Source organism: Diceros bicornis, chromosome 18 (genome assembly GCF_020826845.1).
Source record: "Diceros bicornis minor isolate mBicDic1 chromosome 18, mDicBic1.mat.cur, whole genome shotgun sequence".
Taxonomy (NCBI): domain Eukaryota; kingdom Metazoa; phylum Chordata; class Mammalia; order Perissodactyla; family Rhinocerotidae; genus Diceros; species Diceros bicornis.
In genome coordinates this window covers 32,349,415-32,371,183 of record NC_080757.1, presented here as the reverse complement: position 1 = coordinate 32,371,183, position 21,769 = coordinate 32,349,415, and the positions used below count along the sequence as shown (strand labels likewise).

At 42.1% G+C, this 21,769-nt stretch overlaps 1 protein-coding gene across 5 annotated transcripts in view; it reads left to right on the top strand.

Annotated features, from left to right (window-relative positions):
- The first annotated feature begins 20,269 nt into the window (after nucleotides 1–20,269).
- TOM1L1 (target of myb1 like 1 membrane trafficking protein) overlaps nucleotides 20,270–21,769 on the top strand; it is a 59,397-nt gene continuing 57,897 nt past the window's right edge. The window contains exons 1-2 of one of the 5 annotated variants that reach the window (XM_058560632.1): nucleotides 20,270–20,557; nucleotides 21,685–21,755. In XM_058560632.1, the coding sequence (XP_058416615.1) occupies nucleotides 20,370–20,557; nucleotides 21,685–21,755 (259 nt within the window). In that variant the 5' untranslated portion in view covers nucleotides 20,270–20,369. The remainder of the gene's footprint in view (nucleotides 20,558–21,684; nucleotides 21,756–21,769) is intronic. The other 4 variants (XM_058560631.1, XM_058560630.1, XM_058560629.1 and 1 more) reach the window with 4 other exon arrangements.

Genomic DNA, 21,769 nt, shown 5'->3' with positions numbered 1-21,769 from the left:
TTTTTGCAGAGAGCTCAAGAAGGGACCCATATCAAGCCTCCAGAGCAGCTGATGCTTAGCATGGCACTAGGGTGACACATCCATACGTCTTAATAAAGCACTGCGCATTCATCTACTAGCAGCGACTCAAGGAAATACTCCAGTGGCCAAAGCGGAGTGGGTATGTGGTAAAGACTAACAAGATGGACAGAAGAAAAGTATTACAAAGAAACTTAGTGGTAATGTTTTCTCCCCCACCTGCAAAGAATTCTCTATCTTCAAAATTGAGAAGAATGTGTCACAGTAAAGGAATTGTTGCTGGAAGAATCATCTGGGTATGGCGAGATTTGAAGGACAGGAAGTTGCTCAAGCAAGCCAGATGTGTATTGAGGTTATTTGTCCCTACTGATACACAGGGAATCAGTAGAAATAGACACTGCTAGTTCCTGGAAAGTCAGCAACAGGAAAAACAATGGAGAGGCAGTGACAGGAAAGGTTACTTAATTTTTAAAAATGTAAAAGCATGATCCAAGCCCGTTGGGGGAGACAGATAAGAGCCAGTTGACTATAGCTTCTTTTAGGTCTAGAGTCACACCTGTTTGCATGCAATGGATGAGGGCAAGCGGAACATAGATAATAGTGGTATAGCAGCAGGAGCGCAGGACTTAGAATCAAAAGATTTACATTTGAATCTCTATTCTGCCATTTGCTAGCAGGGTGACCTTTGGCAAGTTACTGAACTTCTCTGGAATTAAGTGAAATAATGAATATGAAAGTGCCTGACACTAGCAAACAGCAAATAGAATTTTGCTTGATTTATTCATCTAGTGTGGAGACTTCAATGCATGCAGTTCAGCCTCATGTGATGAAAATTTCTTTGTAAATGTTTTATTGTAAACAGTTCATTGGCATAGGACTCATCAATCAAGATGTCGATATCTTCTTGAGCAGGCCCACCCAAGTGGGGTTACTCTCTCTGTTGACCCGCCTAAATACTTAATATACCCCGCATTTGTGTGTTCTTGCTGGTAAATTACTTTGTAAGCATTCTTATGTCTGTTCATGTGTGCATGCCTTGTCTACTCAATTAGGATAATCGACTTATTGAGCCAGAAAGAATCTTAGAGAAGAGTTTAGGCTAAACTTTTCACTGTACAGGTGGGAACGTCAAGGTCCAGGGAAGCAAGGGACTTGTCTCAAGTCACACATCGATTGGTGACTGAGTCAGCATTAGGACCAAGTTCTCTTCCCTCCCTGGCCAATGCTCCTTTTTCCCACAATCTCATCTCAAATTTTTCTAAAAATAAGCATTTGAGGACAAGAACTGTTTTTTTTTGCTGTTTTTTTTGCTGTTTTTGTTGTTTTGCTGTTATTGTTGTTTATCCCTAAAATTCAGCACACATTCATACAACCTAAATGACCAGGGACATTTGAAACTTTCAGTGTTTATAAATTGTTACATTCAGAAATACCAGAAGTACTCTTCTAATGATCACTTCACTCTATAAATCCTATTCTTTCTTCATAAGGTTAACAATACCATCATAGATACAGATATCTTTATGCTTTATAAAACACTGTCACCTCTATTCTCATATTTGATCAGTCTGGAAACCCTGCGGAGGAATCAGAGTAGGTAGTATTACCCCCACTTCACAGTTGAAGAAATGCAGGGCCAGAGAGGTTCAATAATTTTCCTAACTACTCTTTGGTGGAGCTGGAACTCCAACCAACTCAGGTTTTCAGGCTTAACAATCCAATATGCTCCTACTGCACTATGCTGCACCACGTTGAGAGGTACACTTTTAACAAAATATTAACTTTGCGTTAATCTTTTTAACAAAAAGATAACTTTGCGTATCTGTACTGGCTTGGTCAATATTCTTTAGGATATAAGAGACTAAAACCCATTCAAACAAGCTTTAAGTTTAAAAAAAGAAAAGAAAAAAGGCAGAGGAGAGGGAGGGTTGACCAGGAAACTGAAATCCATTGGCTTAATGTAACCAAACCTTAGGGAAGGCAAATGTAAAGCAGCCTTAAAGAACAGCCCTTGCTCTAACCTTCATAGCTGTAGCATCGGGAGGACGGGGGCCTTTCTCTCCAGTCTCCTTTGGAAATCCTAAGGAACAACTTGATAGGGGATCAGGAGTCAACTTGTATCATACGTTTATTTCTTAAAGTCTTAGACCCATCTTTGCATGGAGAGTCTATTATCAGAAAATTGGGGGATGGAAAACTAGACAGAAAAAACTAGTACTTGTCTCCTATATTGATGTTCAGACAACAGTGGAACAACTGGCTCTCCGGCAAAACAAAACAAACAAACAAAATACCTGATTTGTAGCATTTGCTGATTTCTAAGGTGTAAAAACTCTCACTATGGCTGATTTCAAGTTACCAACATGACATCAATCAGATCCCAAAATTCCTGAAAATTTAGCAATTGGCTCTTGTGAAACAGTATGAACCAGCCTCAACACACCATAGCCATGCAGCAGTGGTTAACAATACTCAGACCTGAACAGGTAAGAAAATTGACAGAAGCCACCAGGTCATGGCAGATATTCCTTCCCCCCCGGAAAGGAGAAACAATTCAATTCAGCAACCATTTATTGAGTACCCACTAAGTGCCAGGCATTGGACTTGCCAATAAGAAGATACGCCAATAAAAAAAGCGGATAGACCAACAAAAGAGTGGAAGATAATGTGAGACGTACTATAATGGAAACATTAATTCATTTCTTCACAAAAATGTATGGATCAGTTATTAAGTGCTAAGCATTATGCTTACATTCAAATGAGAAAGCCAGACAGTTAATACAAAAGTTCTAATGGGGGAATGAGGGCCTAGGGTAGAAGGAGCACAGGAAAAGAAAAGAAACTTAATAAGAGTTGAGGTCAGAGAAGTAAGCAGGGACCATAGCATTTGGCACAGTGGTTTGCAAAGTGTGGTCCCCAAACCAGCAGCATCAATATCACCTGGAACTTGTTAGAAATGCAAATTCTCCACCTGCACACCAGGTCTACTGAATCAGAAACTCTGGGGTGAGGCCCAACATCCTGAGTTTTAATAGATCCTCCAGGTGATCATGATGCATGCTCAAACTTGAGAACCATCAGTATAGAGTTTTAGAGATCAGGATAGATAGTTTGGATTTTAGTCTAAAGTATGGGTTCAAAACCACTGATGATTTTAAGCTGTGGAGAGAGGATGTGTAACATCATCAGATTTGTGTTTTTAAAAGACAACTCTGTGGCTTTACAGAGAGTAGAATATAGAGATGCAAGAGTTCAAGCAGAGCAATGAATTAGGAGGCCTTTTATGGCTATAAATTAGGATATCTTAGATTAGGGTTGCAGGGGGGAGAGGGAGAAACGTGGGTAGATTTAGGATATGTTTTGAGGACCCCCAGGACTTACTGATGTGGCAGGCAAAAGAAAGTAAGAAAGCAAGGATAATGCCCAGGTTTGGGTCCCAAACAACAGGGTAGATTGTGATGCCATTGCTGAAGAAGATTGGAGGAGGGGTATATTTGGGGGTGGAAATCAAGAGTGCCCTTTTGATCATGTTATGTTTGAGATGGCTAATATACATCTATACGGATGTGTCAGGCACCTCGGTAGAAGAGACTGGAGTTCCAAGAAAAGATACCAAAGATGTGTTTTTGGAGTCATCTGTACAACGATGGTATGTAAACCCATGGGATTGGATAAGATCCCCTGGAGAGAGTTTCTAGATAGATTAGAAAAGAAGGTCCAGAACAGAGCCCTGGGGCATCTAACATTTACAGATCTGAGAGTGGTGTGGGGCCCTCAAAAACAGAATAATCCGTGAGATAGGAGGAAACTAAGAAGCTAAGTTTATGGTGTCGTGGAATCAAGCGAACAGAATGTTTCAAAAAAAGAGAGCACCAGCTATTTTGAATGTTGGCAAGGGATCAACTAAGACAAGACAACGAAGTGAACAATGGACCATCTTAGATCACTGGTAACCTAGATGAGAGAAAGTTTCCATGCAGTGATAGGAAAGAAACCACTTAGATTAGGTTGAGAAGAGATTGGAAGTTAAGAAGTAGAGAAAGTGAACATAACAACTCTATGTGAAGGGGGACAGAGAAATGGGAAGGAATTGGAAGGCCATTTGGGATTGAGGCAGGTTTGCACGTTCCAGGCACTGTGTAAGAGAGATGGTGCCTTCCTCAGACAGCTTTACCATACAGCAGAGAAGTCAGGCGAGAAGAAAATAACACCGGCAAATCTAACCAATTACCATTGTGATAAATGCATAGAATAGAATAACATTTACTGAGCACCTATGCTGGGTAAGGTACTGTGGAGATATACAAAGAGTAATCGAAATGGAAAAACGAATGCACAGTTAGGTAATTCAAATAAAAGACAGTGTGTGATAACTCTACAGCAGAGGTTCAAATTGCTTGGAGATCAAAGAGAAAAAAGATTGATTTTTGTCTGAATTGTTGCTAATCTTCAAGAAAACCAGAGGATTGGGACTGTTTTATCGAAGGATAGAGAAGAATTAGCTTTTAATATAGAGGGGCTAGTTTGCTATGGGCTAATAAAGAGAATGATCAGTGAAGCTGTAAAAGGGAAATATTAATTTAGCTTCAATTAAATTCCAAAGAATAATAACTAATATTATGTAATTCTGACTTTTTAAGACCTTTATATTTTTGTGCTCCATATTTATGGAAAATAGAAATGTTGGATATCTGCAGAGAGAGAGAGAGAAAGAGAGGAGAAAATGGGGAAGAAATAGAAATCTAAAAGGAAGGGAACATATTTATTGAGCATCTATTAACCTAATACATGCCAACCTTTGTCGTGATACTTTCTCATCCATCATCTCATCAAATCCTTGGCCAACTTTTCTTGGCCACCTTTATTTCAGTGTTAATTGGGAAACATTTATTCCTTGTATGATCATCTTAGAGAAAATTACATATAGTTTCTTTAAGGATATCTCTCAATGAGTTTATTTCCTCCCCAAATAAATGAATAATAATAGATTATATTCCTTCCATAGGTATCAATTGGGCAACTATTACCCGCAAGAATCTTAACTGGGGGAAAAAAGAACATATTTTTCATTCAAAGAGTTTCTAAACATTGAGACGCTACAAGAGGTAATCATGTATAGTGGTTTCCAAATCCAGCTATCCGTGTGAATCCTCGGGGAAGCTTTTTGAAAATGGAGATCCCCAGACTCCAGCCCCAGAGATGGTGATTCTGTTGATTTTATGCATAGGTAAGAAGCTGCAGTGTGTAAAAGATCCTGAGATGCTTTTGATCTGCAGCCAGCTGTGGAAAGCACAACTCTGATACAGGCAGTTCTCTTACAATTTATGTTTCCATAACATGATTTGGCTACAATAAGACTGAAAAAGTAGGGAAGACTATTTGCATTGCAAGGACAAGTATCAGTAGAAAGGGATAGCCAGGAACTCACAATGCTAGTGGGGGGGGGGGGGGACCTGTCGTCCACCTAGTTGGTAAAAATGCTTTTGCTAACCTATTGCAGCTACTATGTTTGAGAGATTCTGAGCTTTGTTTTGCCATAACAATGGATATAACAAGTCACAAAGAGAAGAGTATGAGAGATGTTCTGCTAATGAGGGTGCTGGTGGTTAAAGGGAAAGAAACCATTTCACTTGAGACAATTAAATGCTGGTTCTGCTCAGTGATATTTGAGGATTATAATTACATACTTTTCCTAGAGAAACACCCTCATTATTGAAAATTTTCAGAAAAAATAATCCATTTTATTCCATTTAAACAGTTGTTTTGGTAACACTTTTTAAAAAGAACACCATGTTTCTTTAAGTAATGCAACTAATATTTAATAGCAGAATAGACTACAATCTCTGCCCATGAATAGGTATCATAATAAATATGCAAATATGCAAGTGTATGCTAGATGAAAGCAAAAGGGGCACCTGATTCTGCTCAGCGGGTCTTAAAAGATTGGCGAGAATTATGTTGAAAAGGTAGGGGGCATATTTGAAAAACTACTTATTGCATTTGTTTATCTTTACCTTTTAGGTGTTAAAGAGATTTTCCGTTATCTTTAGTTATTCTACAGTCTCACCACCCTACTAATTAGAAAGTTCTTCTTGAATGCTTTCAATCCCTTTCTATGTAATTCCAATTCATTCCCAAGAGGATGCTTTTGTTGACAGAAATCCTGCTTTATAGACAGAGCACTTGGATGGTTTGATTTCCCTATAGAGACAGGTATTGACAGGCAGCTCAAGGCTCCTTCTTTCCCCCCCACCCTCATTTTACTCCTTCCTAAGGATGAGGCAGGGTTGGGGGAAGACACTTCAGCCTTCAAGGGGCAGGAGCAGTGATCGGGATGACATACTCAGACTTCGGGCTATGCTTTTAGGGGTAGAGTTTTAAAAAGTGTTAAAATGTCACCTGATTAGCACGGTCTTTCTCCTCTTTCTGTAGATTTCCCTCAGCCACTAGGTACAGCCAGAGCTGCTTCCAAATGGGAAGAGGCTGACCAGTTCTGTCACTCCTGATGTCCTCTTTTCCTAGGGCTATGCCAAGGCAGAGCCAGGGGCAGGGATATCTTTACATCAGAGCAAAGGGGCTTTTTTACACGCTAGCTCTCTTGACATGGCTTTTTCTCTCAACAGTGGGACGAAGTTCCAAAATTGGAAGTAGACTTAAGGGGAAAAAATGTGGCCATTTCCCCAGCTTTGATTCTAGGCTCTTAACTAAAGCAAAAAAAAGAATTCTCTATAGTTTAGCTCTCTTTAGAGTTTTGTACTGTATTGAGGTTTGAGGACAAATTCTGCTAAAAATAAAGTATCTGTTTACTCTCTTTTGCCTCCACTGTGTTTATATCATCCCAAAAGACTTTGCTCAAGTCTTTCCAGGTGACCCAGCCTAATACCATCCCCATTCCTTCTCTTTACAGCACCCGCAACTCACCCTCCCCACTGCAATAGAAAGCACACGTCCAAACTGGGATCTGTGTTTTCAGCTCCAGGTTCTTTCCTTCTAAAAATGCTCCTCAGTGTAACTAAAGATACTCTGGGGTTGTGTTTCCTATTTCCAAGTAGCAACTTGTCTGTGAGTCAATTACTGAACTGTCTTCAGGACTTTCTACCCAGCACCTACCTATTAATTTGCTATGACCAACCTACGACATCTGTCAACTCTTCCCATGAATTAATAGGTCTGTAATTAAAATCCAACAGAGAGCTCAAAAATTAATTAGGACAGGAAGCAGCCATGTGAGCAGCATGGAACATAGCTTTCTATAAAGAGAAGACAAGCTTCATGTAAAACAAGGGTATACCGCAGGCCTCTGTCCATCTCTGCATCAGCTGGTCCCTGAACTGCCTTTTTCTGATCTGTGACCTCATTGTGGAGGTGCCTAATGGAAAGCCGCCACATAGTGGGCATCAATACATCGCATTGACTGTCTGACTTGTTACTTAAACTACAGTCCAGGGGAGCCTATTTCTCCTGCTTACGGAAAAAAGGAAATTTAGAGGAATCAATTATCTTGTGGTTCATACCCGGGTTTTCTTCAGATCTCCACACTCTATGCATGGAGAGTTCTTTTAAGTTTTCTGGAACCTGAGCTCATGGGCATGACACCGTGGAAGCAGGATGGTGCAGTGGTTACATACACTGTATGTAACCAAATGTATCTGCTACTACTGTGGGACCTTGGGAAAGTTATCAATACTCTGTGCCTCAGTGTCTAGTACATATCAAGTTTGCAAATCGTAGGTATTATTAACGCAGTTTGGTCCCTAACAGAATAGTAATGGTGATGAATTTTTGCCTGCTCTCAAGAGGGCTTAGCTAAGGTATTCATATTAACAACGTCAATGTACTCTCAGATCTATAAGAAACAGTTTCCAAAAACATGATGTCATGTATTATGCAATGTTTAGCAACTAAATAAACTTTTTTTAAATGATAAAAATGAATCAGAGAAATAAAATATCTTTCAACATAGCTGTGAAAGGAGATATATTAACAAATCCAAGAATTCACCTCTTCAAAAATAAAATGTTTTTCTACCCTGAATAGCTGCAACATTGCACCTCCTTTCCCATACTGTGGGAAAAAAAGGACAAAAATTTCTTCCAAAATCTGTTATTTTAAGATTGGCAGCCAGAGAAGGGGATCATAAAACACTGTCAGAGATGACAAGGGATGAATTAAATTCCAAGGACTGTTAAGAGCCAGGTGAAGGATTCATCTCTGGCCAGGGATAACTGCACATAAAGGCATATTCATTAATAATGTAACCTTCCTTTAAACCCGTTCCCAGGCAGCCCAAAAATCCTTTGCCGCACACAGGTGAGAAATATGAAAAGGTTTCCCCAAGATCTTCAATGGAAGCAACAACTGGAATAAACTAGACTTGTCATGGAACAATTTTCACCATATGGAGCCCCAATGCCTCAATGAGCAGCACTGAAGGGCCCCAAAGGAGATACACATTCATGCTTGTTCTTCGTCATATTCCCCCAGAGAAAACGTCTGTGCATTTCCAAGGGAAGTTTGACTTAGGCTTCCTCAATCTATTCAAAGACTAGACAAAAAGTATAAAACAAACGAGTAGCAGAGAAATCTCCTAACATAGCCAACACTTGGTACTGAAGATTTGATGTACAACTCTGGTTCTCAACCTACAGGCATTACTCCTAGCAATGGGAAATCAGCTGTGAGTCTATGTGTGGAAAGAAGAACAATAGAAATCCCCCAGGAACCCAGTGATGACTGGACTAAAGTTGGAGTGTAGTTTAAAAATTGTAAGACTTTTTTTTCAGGACACACAATTCCCAAGACCCATTGTATTGTCAGGAATTCAGCATCAAAAGTTTGACAACCCCCACCAATGGTAATCCTCTTGGATTCTCTACTATTGATATTATTAACCAACTACCTTACCCTCTATTTGGATATCATTTCTCTATCTTTTGGCTTTAGTTTACTGATAGCTCCTGATTGCTGTTAACTCCTTTCCTGCTGAACCTGATCCTACTAACAATTGTTCTTTCTATCTAGCTAGCTATCCAGCTAGCTAGCTAGCTATCCATCCATCCATCCATCCTTCCATCCATCCGTCTGTCTATCTGTCTATGTCAAGACACCCTGATCAGTACAAAGGTCTCACACCAAGTCCCTTCCAAGGCTGTTGATCACCTTGACACTGCTTAATAGATTTGCTTCCCCTACTTCAGGTGCCCTCTCCTAGTCCAATCAGCTAAAATGGTGGCATCAAATGATTTAAATAGGAATCTGCAAAGTAGCCCACAGGCCAAATCTAGCCTGCCACCTGTTTTCGTACTTTGATTTCTTTATGTACTGTCTATGGCTACCCTTGCACTACAAGGTTAGGCAGAGTTAAGTAGTTGCCACAAAGCCTAAAATATTTACTATCCGGCCTTTTACAGAAAGTATCTGTTGATCCCTGATTTAAGGGCTATAAGTAGGTTTTCTTAGGAAGGACTCAGAAATATAGCAGGTATTATGAGGCTAATGGCCTTAGAGAAGCTGCAGAATTATCTTAAGATGTCCTTGGGTCCATGTGCACACTATAGACTGAATAAATGTGCACAAATTCAAATGCATATAGATGATTTTGTTGTGAAAAATATAAAAAATTAATTCACTTAAAAGTCAAATTTATCCCATACTATCTCTTTAATAAGTCTTCTTTTTCTCCATGAATTGGAATGTACCTCCAAGTACATATAGAAATATAGAAACAGCACATGATCTGAAAGGCATTTCTATTCAGCTCTGGAATGCAATTGATGTTGTTTTCTTATGTTTTTGTAAGGAATATGGTTATATATTCACCTTATAACTTGGGGCTAAGACTAATATGAAATGCTATGATTTCTACCACCTCCATCCCTACCATTTTGAAGCTCATCCTAATCCTTTTATGATAAGAAGCCAATGAGGAAAAACTGTGATCACTAGATTCAAGGACTTGATGAAAAGTGTATTTTCTGTCCATCTGCACAAGAAATTAACTTTGCCCACTAAGTTATGAGTTCTTCCTTACTTGATTGTGAGCACTTGGCATGCAGAGATTGGATTTTATCTCCTTCATATACCACTAATTCCTCGCACGGTGACTTGAACATTTGGGGGCCCCATTATGTGTTTGTAGAATGAATGAGTGAATATTGTCATGTGTTGTCATAGCTCAGTTAGCAATGCTGACATGGAAGGAACTTGAACTATAAAGGAAATTGGGCACACCTTCATAACTGCTATTGCCGCTATAGAGATGGAGAAGCACTCAAAGTAAAAGTTCTTCCTATAAAGGAATCAGGTGCAGAGTTTGTGAGATCCAGACTTTCGAGAGCTCTCTTCTCCTCCTAATCACAGAACTGGCTCTAACCATATGCTGGCCAGACCTTTAACCGACCCTAGGACCCAAGCCTCCATGCAAAGTTAGTTCCCATTCTGTGCTCCCATAAATACTGTGTCCATGCATTTATTCACCACTTGGATTGGATTGCAATTATCATTTACTAGACAGTTTCTCTCACTAGCTTAGGAGTTCATATTGTGCCTCTGTACAACAAAAGTGAATAATGTATGATAAATGAAGGGATGAATGAATAAATGATCTAATAAGGATGTAAGATGGGCTTTATCCTCTCTTGCCTCCGTGACCACCTATGCTATTTGATCATGACCTGCTTCCTTTAGCTAGACTCACCTTCAACCTCACACCTTTCTTAATGGTGTGCTTCTCCACGTAGCCTCTAACTGTATTTCGAAGTTTGCACAACTCTACGTACGTATTTGTCATCCAGAAGTTCAAATCCCAGACATGGCTTTTATTAAACCATCCCCTCCTGCATCCACCTAATTCCTGATACATATCAATTCTCCCAAACAACCAACTCCCTCCAGACCCCACATCTGCCTGTTAAATAAAGCATACCAGGTTTTACTGGTGTATCAGGTTTTACTACCAATATGAGACCCCAGGAAGGAAAAACAGTGAGCAGCATCGGTGTGCTTCCCTGTGGAGCATCTAGCCTTTAGCAGTAAAACACCCTGGAAAACACAGCTGGCTGGGGTTCCTGGATCCCTCCACCTCCAGTGAATCATTCTGCCAGAATTCGGCTGCCCAGCCAGGCCTTTGGGAGAATTCGATAAGTTAAACAAGGCTGCCCTCTCATGGTTAAAAAAAAATTACCTATAGAAAATAAAACACTTTCTATTCTCTACGCATAAGAAATCCAGGGCACCCTATTGAAAATGCGAGTAATACTTATATCTTTTTAAAAGCAGAGAATTTAAAATACATTGCCATCAACTTCTAAGATAAAATGAATGATAAGTAAAATTCTAAGTGAAAAAAATACATTCACAACTTTAAAACCTGAGCTAGACTGAATTATAATCATCATCAAGAATTCATAAAAAAAAAAAAGAATTCATGACTGGTTCTAGAATTGAAAAGCAGATGAAATAATTCCCTAATACATGGGATTTCTTTCATAGGTGATTTATTTTAGAATTTATTGCCTTATACAGCAGTAACACTGGTTCCATTCATATATTTACTCATTGAGCAAATATCTATAAAGTACTTACTAAGGAATTTCAAGAATTCTAAGATACTCTTTTTTTTCCCCCATATTTTAACTTTTTCTAATGTATTTTACAACCTGTGGTGTGTTATAATTTGTCGCTAGGCGGCAGCAGAGATGTGGATGTAGTTTTCACTGGCTGGATATGAGCCATCTGCTTGTTATTGCTGGTGGCTCACAAGGCAACTGCCAACTCCTTGATGTTTCAGTCCCACATCTATTTAAGGACCATTTGGGGAAGGAAAACCAGTTCTACTTGTTGCCCAAAAAACCTTTCATTGACGCTTTCTGATAAGATCAAGAAAGCATCACCATCAAAACATGCAAAATGGTTGTCTCCTAACCCAGTTTAGGAGAAAATATTGGGAGACAATAGGGGAGCTCTTTAAGAATTGCTGCCTCACCAATGCTCTTGATGGCACAAAGGATGACGTGCTGCAGAAAATGATATGAGGTTGACACATTGACGTCTCTCAGTCAAAGAATGACTTGGGAGAATTGGATTATGTATGGAAAGAAGAAATATTTGTTATTTTGCTTACATTTTCCTTCTCATATGTGAATAGGAGTCATATTGTAACCACGGGCCCATCTAGAGCCAGTTTGAACAGACCCCATCTCTTATCAACAAAGTGATTAAGGATTATCTTTCAGAAAAACTGCACAGTCACACAGCCAGGGAATGCGCAAAAGAAGAAATCATGACCTGAAACGAGCTCGGAACCAAAGAGCCTCCTTCTATGGAACCCAAGGACCGGGACTAGTATCAGAAGCAAGGGGTCCCTCGTTCAGGAAAATCTGGTGTTACAATTCCTTCCCAATTTCATCATAGATGTTTAGAACCTCATCATAAATGTTTAAAACCTTACCATAAATACCTGAAGCCCACCAATCGAAACCTGTCCCGCCAGCATTTCCACGTGCCAACCTGTTCTCCCTAACCTCTTAACTTTTGTCCCAAATCCTGAATCGGGGAGACAGATCTGAGGGCACATGCCCCCTGTTTCCCCGGAGATTGATCTTGCAGCATAAAAAGCTGATTTCTTCCCTCAAAGGCTGGTGCCATAATTAATTGGCTCATTTATGCGCATCAGGCAGAGAACCCCAATTTTGTGCAGTAACAATATGTGCAAAAAAAACTAGGTCTTATAAGTTTCAAAGGGTTATTTAAATAAATATAAAATAAAAATTCAAAGTGATAAGGAAGCAGTATGTCATAGTTTAATTGGAAACTTTTTATCTTTCAGTAGTCCCTAAAATAATAGTGCATCTTACAACAGAAGGAGTTTTAGAGTCAATGAACTATGGAACGTACCAGCAGTGTTGCAGTCACTGAGTAATGCAGTGATAAACAAAACAGACCTTCCTCTGCCCTCACAGAGCCAGATGAGGGGAAGACAACCATAAACATGGAAACTAATAAAGAAATGAGAGCATTTCAAATAGTAGTAAGTGCTATGAAAACAATAAAGCAGAGTAAATGGATAAACAGAGGCCAGGACAGAGAGACAGACTTTAGATCAGCACTGCAGCACATCAGAAACCCAGGAGAGTGCACCATCCCATCACAAGAGGTAAGAGAAGAACCGTTCAAGACGCAGGCAGAAGTCAAGTGTGACAAATAGTATTAGACGGGAAAGTAAGGTGAGTCTAGAGGACTGTCCTCAGTATTGGCAGGGCCATATCCTTTAAAAGGGACCTCACAGCTGGACTAAAGTGAGTTGAGGAAGAATGGGAGATGTGGATGTAGGGGAGCAAACAGGCATCCCTTAGGGTAGGTCTGTTTTCAAGGGCTAAGAGAAACTGCCTGTCGGGTCTTACCTGCAGGGCAATGGAGAATAATAAAAGCATATGTTTTGCAGTGTGAGGGGAGCAGTATTGTCTTGCAAACAGACAACAAGTAGACAAATAATTACACAAAACAATTTGAGATTATAATCAGTGTCACAAAGGGCATAACCAAGATGAGGTGATAGAAAGTAGGGAATAGGAGCCTTAGCAATCATTGAGCTTAGGGCTTTAGCAATTATTGAGCACCAGTGATATGCCAAGGCATTTGTTAAAAGTGTTCAAATGTTGTGTCATTTCATCTTGACCCACTCTTTGAGCAATGTGGAGTTAGCTCCATTATTGTAGATAAGGAAACAGGTTCTGAAAGAATGATTTGCCTATCAAAGGTCATAGTTAATGAAAGGTAGCGCTGGGATTTGAACCAAGTTTGACATCTAAGTTAAACGTCTGTTTCCCTCACTGTCCACCCTCTCTTTCAAGACTCTCCCACCAAACAAACCTCCCAGCAGCATCCTGCTGGGCCCGCCCTTCCCCTACTCCAGCCAGAAATCCCACCTCTGAGGTTTTTCAGAGCCCCATTCCCACAAGACCTTTTTTCAAGTACATTGTTCAACAAATCACACATTATTCATAACATGCTAATAGAAACTGAATGTGTGACTGGCATTGCCAGTGGGTGCTAATAGGACCCTCTCTCCCAAACAGGTAACACCTGCATATTTAAATAGTGGCTTTTAGGGAGATATTGCCAAGCCTCAAAGACTGATTCCAAAAGAAATTTCAGGCCACCTGGTAGGCCGGAAGGAGAAGAAGACAACTAGTTAAGATGTACCGAGCTTTATTATACGCCAAGCACCATTCTAAGTGCTATGCATACATCATCTCATTATTTTTCAAAACAATCCTATGAAGTTGGAATTATTTTTATCACCAGGCGATAATTTAAACCCAGGTGATCTGACTTGCAAATTTGAGCTAGATTTCCAAAGGAACACACAGGAACTAAATTACAAACCCCAAATGAGTTAAGTGTGAGCTGGTGAGATCGTGAAACCCACAGAAAGCAAGTTGGCTTAGGTCATGAAAATATCGGTCACCTTGGTTTATTTTCCAGATAAAACTTTGGTTGTAAAATTTATTGGAATCCTTTGAGGTGAGAAATTTAGCCAAGAGATGCCCTTTAGTCCCAGATCTCAGTGGAGCTCCTTAATTGTAAGGTTGTTGAGGGAAGCTAATGAAAACATTTGCAGGTTTAAACTTCAACAATGGGGACAGGGCCAATGTTTAAAATCACTCAACAAACTTCTACTTGGTAACACTGGGTGAGGAGCACTGGGCTAGATGTTGCAGGATCCTTGCTCTGAGTGTGGGGTGATGAAATGAAGAGGGCTTAAGGTTTGGAATGAGACAAATTCCAATTCATCTCCCGATTCTGAGTGACTTGAAGCAAGTCAGTTAGTAAAATGGAAATAATGATTCGTAGTTTATAAGAATATTATGAGGTTTATTGGAGATACCAAAGCGCTTTGTACAGCGGCTGGCACAGGAGGAGTGTTAGCTCCCATCACTCTTCCTGTGTCTTTTCCTCTCTTATCTTGGGTCTCCAAGTTCCCCCGAAAGCTCACAGAACTGGAACAAAACATTCCTTGGGGTAGGGGTAAGGGTTGGGAAGAGAAGCCCGAGGGCAGGCTGAGCTCTGAAGTTAATTTCCAGAATCAGGAGTTGCCAAGATGTAGTATATTAAAAAATAACTGTGAAAATAAACTTAAGATATATCTTTGTACATATAGTTTGCAAAACTAATGGATAAGAATTGTGTGACAGAGGGTCAATTTTAAAGACAAATAATACCTCTTTAAATGCACAGGGTCTTGGTTACGTTTGGGAGAACCCAAGCTTCAGTCCAATTTCATCTCTAACCAGTATTAAGGCTTATGACATTTGAGAACTGCTGGATTGAGCAGTGTCCATTGAGGAAAAAAAAAGGGAAGGAGAAAGAGAGATAAAGAACACACGGGATCAGGAACTGCTTGAAAGGAAAAAGTGGAAGATAACTTTAAGATTTTTCATTTAGGAAATTATGGTACCATTAGCCCATCTGGGGACCTTTAAAAATCTTCATGCCCTTGATGCATCCCAGGTTTGTTAAACCAGAATCTCTAAGGGGAGGACCCAGGCATCAGTACACGTTACAGCAACCCAGGTGATTCTAATACATCAATGACTACCTTTGTCAAAACAAGAAAGGCAGTGTACTGAGATGATGGAGGAAGGGGATAAGTATAATTCTAGATATACCAAGGTCAGGATTCCATTACGGCATCCAGAGGAAATTACGGACTGAATCTCAGGAAGGATATTGCAGCTCAAGATTTTGGAGAGCCCTTCAGGCATTCAATAAACATCCCTTAAGGCCTGTTAAGTGGCTGGATCCCAAGTCCAACAAACAGGGTCCTGTTCCCTTGAGGGGCTTATATCTAGGAAGCAGGGAACAGATTTCTAAACAAAGAAGTAGTATAAAGTGTTGTGAGCTCTAAGACAGAAATCTGTGTGTCGGACAAGAAAGGAGGGCTCAGTTCTCTTAGAAGTGGTCAGAAAAGGCTTCCTAAAGAAGGGACAAGGAGAAGGCATGAGGGAAACGGAGAAAGAGGAACAGGCACACTGCAGAACTGTGGGGAGATTTGGGTTTAGCAGGCTAGGGAGGGAAATGGAGCCAGGTAAAGATCATGAGAAAGTACAGTCAGAAAAAGGAACGTAGAATAGAGAAGTGCCCTGAAAGGGGAGGGGGGAAAGAAGGACGGTTAACTGGGGGGGCGAGGGGGGACATCCTATGCTAGACAGGGCAAAGAGGATGAGGCTGAGAAATGGCTGTTAGATTTGATGATCGTATTGCTATAGAAGTTAGTTTCCTAGTGGGACAGCTAGGGGAGAGAGAATGGGTGGTGTTTGGAACTGGAACCATGGAAAAAAAGAAAGATAAAGAGAGGGCTGGAGAAAATACTATGGGGAGGGTGGCAGAAGCATATTTAAATATTCAAATAGAGAGGAGGTGCCTATAGCAGGAAGAGTTGGGACTTAGGTTAAGCTATTGTGTTGTGTTCTCCTAGCCTGGAGCTGGATGGCCTTGGGCCAGTCACTTCCCTTCTCTGGCTGTCAATTTTTTCATCTACAGAACGCTGGGGATAGAGGTTATGTGAATTCTAAGCTCATGTCCAGATCTGACAATCTAAAAAATTTAGTGGTAAGAACAGAATCAAATGAGAGGATGAAAATGACTCTTAGGCACATAAATCCTGGTGCTGGGTCAACTTTGTATTCTAGACATGTGTACTTGCCATGTTCAGTCACCTCATTCTTCAGGCACCATCCTCTAGAACCCACTTTTTTTTTAAAGTGTGAACTGGTCAAGAGTACCACCTACTCCCTAGGGCTCTACCCATGAGAGGTGGCATAGTACACAGGTTAAAGTCACAGCTTCTGGAATCAGACAGTTCTTCACTAGCAAGGTGACTGTGTGAAAAATTATTTACTTTGGTTTTTCTAATCTGTAAAATAGAGTAATAATGGTACTGGTTTCATAGAGTTATTATGGGATTAAGTGACATAATGCATGTAATGTATTTAGAGCACACCCAGCATATAGTTCTAGTACAGAAAATATTAGCATTCTTTTTTTTTTGTGAGGAAGATCAACCCTGAGCTAACATCCCATGCCGATCCTCCTCTTTTTTGCTGAGGAAGATTGGCCCTGAGCTAACATCCACACTCATCTTCCTCTACTTTATATGGGACGCCGCCACATTGTGGCATGACAACCGGTGCGTCGGTGTGCCTGGGATCTGAACCCATGAACCCCGTGCTGCAGAAGCAGAGCGTGCACACCCAACCGCTTGCCCACCGGACCGGGCCAATACTAGCATTCTTGAATAAGTACAGAAAGAACAGCAGGATCATGTGCTAGCAAAATATATGACTGCCCCTACTCTTATCTTCTTTGAGAGGTCTCTCTTTGAATCAAACAGATCCTTAAACAAAATGAGATGTCATGCTCAATGAGCAGATTCACCTAGTAGCAATAATACAGGCTTTGGAATCAGGCAGCCATGATTCAATTCTAGCCAAGCTATGTATTAGCTTTATTTTTCTTAATCTCAAATTACATATTTGTAAAATTGAGGTGAATGCTACCTGCCTCCAGGATTGCGAAGACTACGTTGACAGATTTCCTGTTCTGGGCTCTTAGTGCATTTTTTTTTTCCTTGGGAAGTTTCCCTCTGAGCTAACATCTGTTGGCAATCTTCTTTCTTTCTTTTTTTTTTTCCTTCTCCTCAGTACATAGTTGTATATTCTAGTTGCAAGTCCTTCTAGTTCTTCTATGTGAGCCATGGCCACAGCATGGCTACTAACAAATAAGTGGTATGGTTCCGCGCCTGGGAACCGAACCTGGGCCGCCAAAGTGGAGTGCGCCAAACCTTAACTGCTAGGCCATCACGACTGGCTCTAGTGCGTTTTAAATAAAGGTTATTTTCTTTGCTTCCACCTAGCATTATGACTTACTTATAAATAAATGCTTAGGAAGTGTTTTGGGAATTGAAATTGTGAGATTTTGCTCCTGGTATCCAGAAATTAGAACCTTGTTTCTATTTGAGACTCTGCTCCTTCTCGGACCTTACCTTGGCTGTGAATTCTATCCTGCTCCCAGACCATATTAACATCGACTGAGTTGATTTTCACTTCTGAGGAGGAGAGGGATCATGGAGAAAGAGGCAGAGCACAGAAGGAGAAGGCTGCAACCACCACAACACCCTCGTGGGCATGTGGAGAGAAAAGCTTCTCCCCAGGCATGGCTGAGACAGAACACAGGTAGTACTCATCAACCTGGTTCTGTTTACCCGGCCTCAATGTCCTGAACACGCTCCCCGGTGCCATTTTGCACGTTCTCAGTGCCTCAATCCTGTAACACAAGAAAATAAAAAACCAAACCACCTTTCAAATAAGAAGTAGCAGAGTTGTGTTAGAAATCTGTCCAAATGGTTGGTTCCTTCCTAGTTCTCGTTTCCTGATGGAAGGCCACTGACAATAACAGTAACCTAGGCTAAAATTGACTCTATTTTTTTTTTTTTTACTTTCTCTTTAAGGTTGCTTAATCGTAGGGTCCAGAGAAGGTGAAATATTTTGCTACAGTCTATAACATGGAACAGAGATTAGGTTGGTGATGTCACAAAAGAGGTTTTCAACAGTGTCAGCAGAGGCTGGACTGATGACTAAGGAAGTTGATAAAATCTGAAATAGCTACTCAACCTGAATAAGTAGGTGGAGAATATGAGTTACAGGCAGGACCAATCCCATTATGAGAAATACCATGACAACAAAAATGTTTCATTCTAGATTTTAGATCCCAGCTCACTTAGGTCAAGAAAAATTTGAAATATACGTTTCCCCTGGTATGTGAAAGTTCGCTTTACGCCACTTCGATTTTTCGAAAGACCTAACATGAGTACCTGTTTTCGCTAACTGAAAGAAATCTGAAGAGCATTTTCACTTTAAGGAAAAAAGGTGAAAAGAGAAAATAGCGTCCAGGGTTTTATTTGCAGCCAGTTAATTATAGAGGCGGGTCGCACTCTTAGTAGCCAGAGTGGCGCCGCCAAGCTCCCTCCCCTGGAACTGCACTCAGCCTCGCAGCCTCAAGCCGCCACAGCTTTGAACTGTGTGAGCATCTGTGCTTTATCTCTATTTATCTTGGTAGGTTATTTTTTTGGTCTGGGAAGGTTCAAAAAATTTTCCCATATAAATGAATGCTAATTGCTCCTTCCTTTTATGTCTTTTCAGTTTACCAAAGCTTCCATGGGAATGCTATACTTTCAGATAGCGGGGGAAATCTGTAACCGAATTAGAGGGGGAAAAAAAAAGTTAGTCCCTTGGCATGCATTGCAATTGGTTTTTACTTCTATTTTAAAATATGTAAGACTAAGGACATAAATCAGACAAAGCCCCTTTGATCTCTCTCCTCATCACTTCCAGGGCCAAGGAAGGGCGTGTGGAACTGGGCCCAAGCTGACCACAGAATGCAAGATCTGGAGGCACAGGGAGGCCATTTTATGGCGAATTGCCATCACCTGGAGACACCCGTCTCTCTAGCAGGCTCCGGCGTCGCTGGAGATTAACATCGCTAATCAGACGTTAAATGAACGCACAGGAAAAGGAAATAAATTCCTCTTCTGAAAGGGCAGCTGGAAAGGGGCTGGACTGCTGAAGCTCGGATTTACATTCCAAAGCAGTGCTGAGGCCAAACACACTCCTGCCTGAGCAGAAGGAAAGCCTCTCTCCTCAGCATCGCTGGAGAACACAGCTCCCAGGAGGGAGGGTTAGGAACCGACAGCTTGCGCGGCGCCCTGTGGTCCCTCAGGAAACAGAGGCGAGACAAACGACGCCGGCTCCTGGGAAGTCCCTAATTTCGAAGCCAATCCCTCTTCCTATCCACCACCTGCAGCTTTAAAGGGCAAGGGACACACCTCCCCTCCTGGATCTCTGGGGCGAGGGTGGGGGTGTAAATATTTCTAGTTATTCCATTCAGTGGTTAAATATTTATTTTGTGCGTGTCAGACACTGACCTCAGCGTTTTACGCCCTTAATTCTCACAACAATCCTGAGATTTGTATTATTAATCCCATATTTCCTTCTCTACGAAGGAGAGCAAGGGGCGCAGAGAAGAGCAGCAATTGGCCCGTAAGCGGCGGGGTCAGAGCCCGGGTCTCTCATTCCCGGGCTGTGGCGCCGGGGCCGCCCGGCTCCGCGGGGGCGAGAAGCCCATCTGGGTCCGGAGCGACACCCCGTGGCCCGCCCGCGCGCCCCACCCGGAGTAGGGAGCGCCGCCTCCCCGCCAGTCCCGCGGGGCGCGAGGCAGGTGCGCGGCGCCCCGGAGCCCCGCCCCGCGGCCCCGTCCCCCGCCCGGTGCCCGGCGCCCCGCAGCGGCCAGGCGGGATGCGCAGCCTCGGCCCGAGCCCGGGACGCGCTCGGGCGAAGAGGAGGAGCCAGGGGCCCCGAGCGGGTGGAGTCGGGAGCCGGAGAGCGGTGGAGTCGGATTTCTTGGGCCCGGCTCTCTGGGGCTACCATGGCGTTTGGCAAGAGTCACCGGGATCCCTATGCGACCTCCGTGGGCCACCTCATAGGTAAGGAGGCACGAGGGGAGACGCCTGGATAGACTTTGGGGACTGGGGGACCCTTCCCGCTGGACTCCGTTCTCGCCCTGCGGAGGGCGGAGTTGGTCCAAGTTTGAGGACAATCCCTCCCCTCCCCCTGCAACTTTCCCAGGGCACTCGCATTCCACCCGGCCTCTGAGGCATTTCTTTATAGTCCACTCTTTCTAGAACCCGTCCTCAAAATCGCCCTTTTGATGTCTCCTGGGGAGTGGCCCGAACAGGTGACCCACGCACGGGATTCAGGTGCGGAGTGTTTGGGCCTCTCCAAGGAAAGAGCGTAGACTCGGCCAGGGGAATGGTGTTCATCAAGTGCGTTCACTCGAGGGCACGGTATTGTTCTGTCCGCTTTGCAGAGGGGGGAAGGAAAGCTCAAGGAGGTGAAGAAGTGATGTGACCTCACTGTGACAGGCAGGTCTCTCCAAACCAGTTCTCTCTGGCGCCGGGCCCTTACAACCTGAGTTAATCTGAGTAATGTACGCGGAAGCAGAAGCCAGTGACTGGGCAGTTTTCCCAGCACCAACTCCCGCCTCCCTCTTCTCCCTGATGCCTGCCTTGGGGACCCGGGTGTGGCACGCGCGCCTATCAATGCTAAGCAAAGCATGATAATGTCTGGAACTTAGTGGGGGTGAGGAAATGTGAGAACCTGGTAGTTCCAGTGAGGAGGCTCAGATTTGGAGTTTTGGTCGCACCTCGATTAACTGCTGTGTGACATGGAACTTGCCACTTATCCTGAACCTTCCCACATCTTTATAAAATGGTGAGAGTCACTATCTTTGAAGAGAGAATGCTTTCTAATGTTGCTGGATATATCCCTATTGAATATTAAAATAAACCCTGAGCAGAAATGGATTCAGACTGCATCATCGTAGGCTGATTAGTTCTTTAATGCTGTAAACATTTACTCACTGCCAGCTGTATACCTGGGACCTGGCGCAGGCAAAGGTAAGACCTGGTCTCAACCCTCAGGGAACACAGTCTTGTAAGGAAGATGGACACAGTTTTGTAGTGATAATATGGTATCTTTGCAATACAAGAAAAATGTAGAACACCCAAAATTTATGAAAATGGAGAAATTAACTCTGTCATGGCTTTTGAAGGGTGAATAGGAGTTTTCTAGGACGATGGAAAGGTGGGAGGAAGACCAAGGAATCAGGCAGAAGGAACAGCAGTATGTGCCTACAC